Raw genomic sequence first — 10,616 nt, forward strand, 5'->3', positions numbered from 1 at the left:
CATGAATGGTCTTCAGTCAGAAGGCTCCTGGGGAAGCATTCAGGTGAGAACATATCTTCAAGATAAAGTTTAGAAATCTTCCTCCCCCAGAACAGTAACCACTCAAGGTCAGATTTTATTGCTCTGGCAATGGTAGAGACCTCAACTTAAGCCATTGTCCTCACTGGGAATGTAAATCTACACTTCCTCACTGACATCATTGGAGCCTCTCTATTCCACTAATGGGTACATGATTTCCAGGTCACCATATGAGTGACCATTTTTCAAAAAAAAAAAAAAAAAGCCTTTTGTGGTCAATGTTTAGTTTAGTTGATATGAAGGATAATGATGGTGTGGGTTCCTGCAGATTTCAGGCCAGCCTGGGTCACAGAATCACAACATATTCCCCCCTCCACAAAAACCAAACCTTTTTGAAAAAGATGCAGACTAAAGTCTGAGTCAAGACAGAACTCATAAGCAATTCCAGCTACTGTGAGTCTGAAGCAGAGGAACTGCCAAAGAGGCTAAGATATGTGGTCTACAGGTCCACATGAGCCCTTGTTCCACAAAAAACAAATAAAAACAGTAGTGTGAATGTACCACAGTATGAGGGAACATGCTAATAACCTCAGCACCCAGAGTCAGGAGGATCTTGATTGATTTCCAGCCTCCCCAGAATTACAGGGCCAGTTCTAGGACAGCTTGAACAACAGAGGAAACCCTTATCTCAAAACAACAACCATAATGAAATCACAAACTATTATACAAAGACATTTGAGATGGAGGTAAAACTTCACACTTGTACTCATTGTCTTCAATGTGTTCATCTGAAGAGACAGAAATGAAAATTTCCTGTCCTATCTTGATCTAAAGGTCCCTATATCAAACTGCATGACCCAAGGGAGGACAACTACTCACCAGTTCTGAGCACTGACCACAGTCTCTTTATCCCAGCTGAGCCAGGCCCTTCTTCCTGGCTCCAGGTCTCTGAGTATCTTCCATGGCTCTCCAGAAGCCATTATATACCTTTCTGCTCACCCTCTCTATTGAAATCCTAACTTACAACTCCAAAGCTACAATTTGATTGATTGGCTCAATCTCCACTCCTGTAATTCTACAGACAACATTCAATCATTTGGTTGATTGAATCAACCTCTTGTGAAAACACCCTCAAAAGTCTTAGATCAATATAAACATTCCTCTTTTAATTACTACAAACACTGAGTTTGTTGATTTGTTCTTTTATTTGCTTATTTATTACTTAGTTTTGAATTTGTTACAGCGCCTGGGTCTTGCTCTGAAGCTAAGGTTGTTTTGGAACTCTAACTCCTAGTAATCCTCCTGCTTCGGCATCCTTCCTCTTTGGATTACTGTTATGAATCATCATGTGTCGCTGAACTTGATTCTTGTGACAAAGGCAGTCTGAGTTTGAGTCAGTTTGTGATTTAATCTGTTACTGATAATAGACACAAAAATAATTAAGAAATATTTTTGTCAATGGACCCTGGGAAAAACACCTAGTCAGTCTGGAATATGTTCTGTAGCTCAAGGCCTGAACTGAATGCTCTGTCAGTAAACTGAAGTATCAGCTACTCAAAAGGGTGAGGTAGGAGGATGGCTTACATCCGTTAATATTTTGGAAAGCACTGGGTGGTGGTGGCACATGCCTTTAATCCCAGCAATCAAAGGCAGAGCCAGGCAGATCTCTGTGAGTTCGAGGCCAGCCTGGTCTACAGAACGTGATCCAGGACAGGCACCAAAACTTCACAGAGAAACCCTGTCTTGAAAAAAAAAAACAAAAAAAAATATTTTCTTTGAAAGCATTTCTGTACCTATACCTCAGATAGTGAAGTCCTTGCTTGGCATTTACAAAACCATAGGTTTTGTGATCTAGAAATGTTGGAATATGCCTGCTTTTCATAATGTGAGGATTTGAGTAAAAGGCTCAGATATTCAAGGTCATCTTTGGCTAAATAGAAAGTCTGAGGCTAGTGTGGTCTGCACTAAACTATTTCTCAAAACAATTTTAAAAATGTGTCAGAGTACAACCACTGTGGAAATCAGCATGGAGCTTTCTCAGAAAATTGGAAATCAATCTACCTCAAGACCCAGCCATACCACTCTTGGGCATATACCCAAGGAATGCTCAATCATACCACAAAGATACATGCTCAACTATGTTCATAGCAGCATTATTCCTAATAGTCAGAACCTGGAAACAACCTAGATGCCTGTCAACTTAAGAATAGATTAAGAAAATGTGGTAAGAAAACATACACAATGGAGTACTACTCAGCAGAGAAAAACAATGACAGCATGACATTTGCAGGCAAATGGATAGAACTAGAAAATATCATCCTAAGTGAGGTAACCCAGACCCAGAAAGACAAACAGGGTATGTACTCACTCATAAGTGGATACTAGATATAAAGCAAAAAACAATCAGACTGCAACCCATAGATCCAGGGAGGCTACCTAGCAGGGGAGACCCTAGGATGACTGTGGCTTACAATGAGTTTTGGTTTTACTCAATTACTGGGCAAGCCTCAATGAAACATTTCCCTATTAGGATAGGAATTTATACTGTATCAAGCTGATAATAGAATAATTAATTAATTAATTAATTAATTTTAAAAATGTGTCAGAGAGGGCGATGTCACAGTTGTTCTCAGAATCTGTAAGGAGCTTTAGAAAGGAAAGATTGCAGGGCATGGAGGGAAGCTCAGAGGTTTCCAGTGTGTCCTGCTGTTATAGAGTACACAAGTTCAATGCCCAGCAGGAAGAGTAGAGGCTAGGAAATCCTCTGCCCTCTCCTGGACATCAAGGCACAATGCTCATGTGCATACACAGAAACAGAGACACCCACAGATGGAGAGAGAGAGAGAGAGAGAGAGAGAGAGAGAGAGAGAGAATAATGAGGGTGGTTACAGAGTGAAGAGTGAGAGACCTTGGAACACTAGTCTAAATGGGATGTCTCCATCAACTCTCTCCTGTTGGCTCAGGGAATCCTGTGGAAGAGAGGAAGGAAGAGTGTAAAGCCAGAGGGGACGGAGAATACCAGGAATGATGCTTCTTCTTCTTCTTTCCTCCTCCTCCTCCTCCTCCTCCTCCTCCTCCTCCTCCTCCTCCTCCTTCTTCTTCTTCTTCTTCTTCTTCTTCAATTTATGTATTTATTGTCTATACAGTGTTCCACCTACATGTATTCCTTCAGGCCAGAAGAGGGCACCAGATCTCATTACAAATGGTTGTGAGCCACAATGTAATTGCTGGAATTGAACTCAGGACCTCTGAAAGAGCAACCAGTGCTCTTAACCTCTGAGCCATCTCTCCAACACAGGAATCCTTCTTAAACACAGCAGAACTGCTGCACTTATGAACTCAGAGAGACTGTGGCAACATGAACAGGGCCTGCATGGGTCTACACCACATGGGGTGCTGGTGTTGAGAGAAGTGGACACAAGCTCCCCTTCCTAACACAGACTCTGTCTCCAGTTGATAAGGACTTGCAAATGACAAATAGTTCTCTCCAATGCAGTCTCCCTGGGGATACAAAGAACTCTTAAGGACAGGTTCAATGACCAGCAGTAGACAGCCAACACAAAAAAAAACTCCTGGCATCTTTGATGGTTCTTTGTCTCATAATGTTTTCTTAGGTCATTTACACACACAGACACACACACACACACACACACACACACACACACACACACACATTACAGGTCCTTTGCTTATATATTATGGCTACCAATTTTGTGTTTTCATGGGATTCCTCTGTGTTTGAACATGTCCTGCATCCATATGTATTCCTCATACTTTGTGTTTAGCTCTTTTTCCTCCGTTTATTATTTATTTTTTCTTACCCCAATTTGTTTTTGTTTTATTTTACTTTATTTGGTTTGTTTTTCGGGTTTCTCCCTGTAATAGCTTGATAGCTCAAAACTCACTTTGTAGACTGGCTGACCTTGAACTCACAGAGATCTACCTGCCTCTGCCTCCTTTGTGCTGGGATTAAAGGCGGGTGCCCCCACCACCTGCTTTAAACAATTTTTAAGATAGATGCTCACTCTGTATGCCTGACTGGTTTGCCTACTTAGAACAGGTTGGTACTGAACTCACTGAGACCCATCTACCTCTGCCTCCCAGTGTGAGGATTAAAGGCGTGTGCCACCATTCCTGGTACTGATCCAACTCTTTAAGATTAATTTAGGTGTAGAAATGTTTTGCCTGTATGTATGAATGTGCATCACATGTATGCCTGCTGCCCAAGAAAGCCAGAGGGGGGCTTCAGATCTCCCGGGACTGGAGTTACACATCATTTCAGGACACCATGTAGTTCTTGAAAGAACCAAGCAGACGCCATAACAGGCTGCTCAGTCTTCTCTCAGAGATCAGGCCTCAATTTCAGTTTCCTGAGACTTGAGCAAGCAGTTTCTGGGAGGTCCATGAACAAAAGACATAGTCCATGTCTCTGCTGATTAATTTCTTCATGTAGACAACAAATATTGTAAGAATAAAATGGGGCCGGGCAGTGGTGGTGCACGCCTTTAATCCCAGCACTCGAGAGGCAGAGACAGGCAGATCTCTGTGAGTTCAAGGACAACCTGGTCTCCAAAGGGAGTTCCAAGAAAGGGGCAAAGGTACACAGAGAAAATCTGTCTAAAAAAAACCAAAAAAAAACCCAAAAAAAACCAAAAACCAAAAAACATAGTCCTTGCAGTAGCTCCCTTTCTGCACATGCTCTGACCTCTGAAGGTTCAGCCAGTTGTTTACTGTTGGGGACTCCTCACCAGCTGAGAGCTATGTGCATGGGTCAATGTGAACATGGGCGGCCAGCCAGCCCCCAAGGCAACTCAAGGACAGAGCCTGGGACTTGTCCAGGCCTCCCCCCAAAATGAAAACTGTAACCCCCAAGCAGTAAATTCAAAGCTTACACACCCTCACTCAATCATATGACACCAAGGCTTGTACCACCCTTGTTTATGATTTCTTTAAAAGCCGCTCACCCTGAGAGCTCAGGGCCATCCTCCTCCACCCGTTATATCAGATATTGGACACAGACCAAGCCCCAGCTTGCTTGTTATCAATAAACCCCTGTGTGTTTTGCATAGGATATCAGCTCTGTGGTGGTCTTGCCCTGGGGGTCTGGTGATGCAAACTCACTTGGTAGCCCAGGCTGGCCTCAAACTCACAGAAATCCTCCTGGCTCTGCCTCCTGAGTGCTGGGATTAAAATTGTGTGCCACCACCGCCAGCTAGACTGGAAGATTAATGGGTGCTCATTAGTGCTCAGCCATTCTCAGCCCCCAGGTCCCACTCTTGATTTCATGTCCTTGAGCAAGTGTGCTGCCCTGACCTTCCTGAAGCACTCGCTGTTTCCTGGGGAACCAAGGGTGGCTCTCCTCCAATCCACCTCTTCTGTTTGTTCTGTTCAGTGGGTGGAAAGCAGGTCTTACACGGCTCAGGCTGTCCTTGAGTTGACAACATGGCTGAAGATAACTGACCCTTCTGTCTCCCACTCTTGAAGTCTGAGCTTACAGGCAAGCCCCGGCTTGTCTGCTGCAGTTAGTGTGGGGAAGAGGACGCAATGGATGCTGGGTAGTTAGTTCTCTACAAACTGAGTGCATCCCCAACACCCCAACCTCCATAGTAAGGGAATCAAGCCAGCCTCCTGCCTCACCCTCTCAAGTTCAGGCCTTGAGCTCCAGAACATATTCCAGACTGAATAGGTGCTTTTCCTACAACACAGTCACAAAAATATTCTAAAATTATTTTTATGTCTATTATCAGCAACAGATTAAATCCCAAACTGACTCAAACTCAGTCTTTGGTCAGATGAATTAAATTCAGCAACACATGGTGATTTAGAACATTACCCAAGCAAGAAGGATGCTGAGGCTATAATGCCCAAATCTCAGGGACCCCCAAAAGTCCACCACAGAGACCGAATCCCACATGTAAAGGCAAAGAGCCTTTATTTTCCAGCTCCAGGGCTTGGTCTGTCTGTCCCATGCAGCAGTGACAGCAGACTGCCCTGAGCCCAGGCAGGGCAGGGGTTTTAATCATAGCAGAGGTTGGGGTGAGGAGATTTCCAGGGTTCAGGACCCTGATTGGCTGACAATTGTCTGGGGCTATCTGTAAAACAAGAACAGGTGTGTTCTAGACTCTGCAATATCTGGCTGCCTTATCTAATATTTGGAATGTTTGGGTTGTTAGGTACTTCCCCATCCCTGGGTGGATCCCTGAGTGGCGTCAGGTTATGGCTTTTCCTAGATCTGGGTGTTGCCTGCCAGTAAGCCTGTCACAGAAGCTGTATCTGGGCCTCTAAACCTGCCGTGGCAGCTGTGTGGTCAAGCTGTTTTGGGGCTCCTCAACAGAGGCAGGAGGATTATTAGGAGTTAGAGTTCCAAAACAGCCTTAGCTTGTGAACAAGACCCAGTCTCTGTAACAGATTCAAAACTAAGGAGTAAATAAGCAAATAAAAGAACAAATCAACAAACTCAGGGTTGTGTTGTTAATTAACAAGTGAATATTTATATATCCAAGACATTTGAGGGACAGAGTGAATGTTATCACAAGGAATTCTTATTCAATCAATGAAATGATTGAATGTTGTCTGTAGAATTAAAACTTGGAGACTGAGCCGTCCAATCAAATTGCAGTTTGGGGTTGGAAGGTAGGATTTCAATAGGGAGGGTGAGCAGAAAGGTATATAAAGGCTTCAGGAGAGCCATGGAAGATCCTCAGAGACCTGGAGCCTGGAGGAAGCACCGGGCTCAGCTGGGATAAAGAGACTGTGGTCAGTGCTCAGAACTGGTGAGTAATTGTCCTCCCTTGGGTCATGCGGTTTGCTATAGAGACCTTTAGATCAAGATAGGACAGGAGCCGGGCGGTGGTGGCGCATGCCTTTAATCCCAGCACTCGGGAGGCAGAGCCAGGCGGATCTCTGTGAATTCGAGGCCAGCCTGGGCTACCAAGTGAGTTCCAGGAAAGGCGCAAAGCTACGCAGAGAAACCCTGTCTCGAAAAACCAAAAAAAAAAAAAAAAAAAAAAAAAAGATAGGACAGGAAATTTTCATTTCTGTCTCTTCAGATGAACACATTGAAGACAATGAGTACAAGTGTGAAGTTTTATCTCCATCTCAAATGTCTTTGTGTAATAGTTTGTGATTTCATTATGGTTGTTGTTTTGAGATAAGGGTTTCCTCTGTTGTCCAAGCTGTCCTAGAACTGGCCCTGTAATTCTGGGGAGGCTGGAAATCAAGATCCTCCTGACTCTGGGTGCTGAAGTTATTAGCATGTTCCCTCATACTGTGGTACATTCACACTACTGTTTTTATTTGTTTTTTGTGGAACAAAGGCTCATGTGGACCTGTAGACCACATATCTTAGCCTTTTTGGCAGTTCCTCTGCTTCAGACTCACAGTAGCTGGAATTGCTTGTGAGTTCTGTCTTGACTCAGGCTTTAGTTTGCATCTTTTTCAAAAAGGTTTGGTTTTTTTTTTTTTTCAGGTGTGGGGTGGGGTGTGTGTGTGGGGAATATGTTGAGGTTTTCTGACCCAGGGTGGCCTGAAAACTACAAGAAGCCACTGCCATTATCCTCCTTGGTAGTAACTAAATATTTTGGTGTTCGAGACTGGCTTTCTCTGTGTGGCTTTGGAGGCTGTCCTGCATCTGGCTCTGTAGATCAGACTGGCCTTGAACTCAGAGAGATCCACCTGGCTCGGGCCTCCTGAGTGCTGGGATTAAAGGCGAGTGCCACCACCACCTAGCTAGAAACTAAACTAAACATTGAACCACAACATAAGGCTTTTTTTTTTTTTTTTTGAGAAAGTGTCACTCATAAGGTACTTTGATGTTGAAATCATGTGCCTATTAGGGACATAGAAAGGCTCTCATGATGCCAGTGAGTCTAGATTTACACTACCAATGAGGACAAAGGCTTAAGTTGAGGTCTCTACCATTGTCAGAGCAATTGACTCAGTTCTTGAATGGTTACTGTTATGGGGGGGGGGAGGAAGATTTCTAAACTTTATCTTGAAGATATGTTCTCACCTGAATGCTTCCCCAGGAGCCTTCTGACTGAAGACCATTCATGATGAGTGTTCAAACCCCAGCCACACTCATGAAGCTGGCAAGACAGGCGCTCCTGAGAAATGAGGCCGTGGCCATCTCTGCTCTGCAGAAACTGCCCTGGACGCTCTTCCCAGCACTGTTCAAGGACGCCTTCAATGGCAGACACACTAGGATTGTGAAGGCAATGGTGGCAGCCTGGCCTTTCCCCTGCCTCCCTGTGGGGGCGCTGATGAAAACCCCCAACTTGGAAACCTTCCAGGCTGTGCTAGATGGAGTAGACATGCAGCTGAAAGGAGAGTTTCACCCCGGGTAAGCAACAACCGAGTACTGTAGGCTGAGCACAAGGTGCACGTGGAAGAGACCGTGGGTCAGGGAGAATGGCTTTGTAGGTGGGTCAGAGGCTTCTGATGGGGTCATCATGCTGGGATGCAGGGACCTTGAAACCTATTGTTTCCTGTAGTAAGGACAGTTGAGTATGGATTAGAGGACAGAGTAGATGTAGCCAGAGAGGAAGGAGCCTATCCCTGGCTCTCCAACAACCACTAACATGGGACTAGGTAGAAATGGAGAGTAACTTAGTGGAAGGAGAGTGGTCAGCTGTACACATGCAGCTCAGGGGAGCTTCTATGACACACATGAGTTCCTACGTTGGACACTTGGTGCTGGAGAGACCTTGGCACGAGGGAAGAGCTGACATTAGGGATGTGTAGTGAAAACTTGCTGGGTGTTGGGGCTTGTCACGTCTGCTGACACTTTACACCTTTTACCCAAAGGAGAGAGAAACTTCAGGTGCTCGACCTGAGGAATGTTCAACATTCGTTCTGGAACATATGGACTGGAAGAGAGGATGGGGACTGCTCAGCAGAGACTGTGGATGAGAGGCCTGTAGTGAAGGACCTTCCCAGATATGAGCTGAGGTGGCGGCATCTGAAGGTGGTAACTGACCTCTACCTCAGGCTCCGTCTGAATGAAGAGCAAGCATGCTTCTTGAAGTGGGTCCAGCAGAGAAAAGACTTTCTACAGATACACTGTATGAACATGAAGATCTGGACTGTGCCTGTGTGCACTGTCAAAGAGATCTTGGATGTTTTCCACCCAGGAAACATTGAGGAGCTGGAACTGAACACGGGGTGGGATGTGTTCACACTGGCACGATTTGCTCCCTGCCTTGGACAGATGAGAAGTCTTCGCAAACTCTCCCTGGCATACATCTACAAGAACACTTTTGGGATTGGACCCAGGACAGCAGACAGAGAAGAGAAGTGCATCAGCAAGGTCATTGCTCAGTTCTCCAAACTCCACTGTCTGCAGCATCTCTCCATGAATGGCATCTTCTTTCTCAAAGACCACATGGAACAAATACTCAGGTAAGCAAGGATGGGGAGGTGGCTCAGCTAACAACAGAGCAAACCTTTCTAGTTCACTCTAAGGATTAGCATGTGCATGGGGCTTGCCAGTGACTGGGAACAATTATGGTGAGAGTTGTGAGTGTGACTTGATTTAGTAGACTCCAAGAGGCAGCACCCGGGTACTCTGATTGTTCATAGAGTCAAACTGACCTTGAGACATGTGCCCCATCTTCCTCTTCTTAAATCCCAGTATACACACTCTCCAGAACCTTTTGCCTGAACTAACTACTTCGTCTATCTCTAGGTCCCTGACGACCCCGTTGGAGACTCTCTCCATCCAAAACTGCGATCTGTCACAGTCTGACTTGAATTATTTTCCCTGGAGCCATAGCCTGCGTCAGCTAAAACATCTGGACTTGAGAGATATCACGTTATGCACTTCATGTCTCAAGCCTCTTGGAGTGCTGCTAGAGTATGTAGCAGGTACGCTGGAGTCTCTGGACTTGCAGGGTTGTAGTATCAAGGACTCTCAGGTCACTGACTTCATCCCTGCCCTCAGCAAGTGCTCCCAGCTCACCAGGGTTAACTTCTGGGACAATGACTTTTCCATGCCCACCCTGAAGGACCTTTTGCATCACACAGCCAACTGGACCAAGATGAATGTGGAGCAGTACCCTGCCCCTATGCAGTGCTATTTCGGTTTAGGTTACGTCTCCGAAAGGAGATTTGCCCAACTTTGTCTTGAGCTCATGGATACACTCAGAGCCTTGAGGCAGCCCAAGAGGATCTTGTTTTCCACAGATCCCTGCCATGAATGTGGTGAGCGCTGTGTCTATGATTTTGGGCCCAGACTTTGCCCTTGCTGGCTGTAAATAGGGAACATGACTTCTGGATTCCGGTGTTCTCCCTCTGGGGTCTTCCTCAGTCATTAGCCTCCCTGCTAGCTTCAGGGTCTGGAAAGACTCTCAACTGGTTTCAAACATCTACTGAACCAAGAAACTGTTTTTGAAGTCTTCCGTTGTGATCTCTTTATTAATTGTGTTTTTCAAAAGTCCCTATGCCTACCCATTACATTCTCCTTTTTCAGCATAATAAGGCAGCAATAAAATAATTCAGTACCAGTTTTCTTCTTCATTGATATCTTTCCTAAACTCATAGAATGATGGATGTCTTTTTGCTTAAATGCCATTATTATTTTCTGGCTCCCATACACCAAC

At 45.0% G+C, this 10,616-nt stretch overlaps 1 protein-coding gene across 1 annotated transcript; it reads left to right on the plus strand.

Annotated features, from left to right (window-relative positions):
• The first annotated feature begins 8,072 nt into the window (after positions 1 to 8,072).
• LOC131920451 (PRAME family member 12-like) lies at positions 8,073 to 10,271 on the plus strand. The gene is made up of 3 exons (XM_059274781.1): positions 8,073 to 8,359; positions 8,824 to 9,417; positions 9,704 to 10,271. Exons 1-3 carry the CDS (start codon positions 8,073 to 8,075, stop codon positions 10,269 to 10,271), a joined length of 1,449 nt encoding a protein of 482 aa, XP_059130764.1.
• The last annotated feature ends 345 nt before the right edge of the window (positions 10,272 to 10,616 follow it).

Source organism: Peromyscus eremicus, chromosome 10 (genome assembly GCF_949786415.1).
Source record: "Peromyscus eremicus chromosome 10, PerEre_H2_v1, whole genome shotgun sequence".
Taxonomy (NCBI): Eukaryota; Metazoa; Chordata; class Mammalia; order Rodentia; family Cricetidae; genus Peromyscus; species Peromyscus eremicus.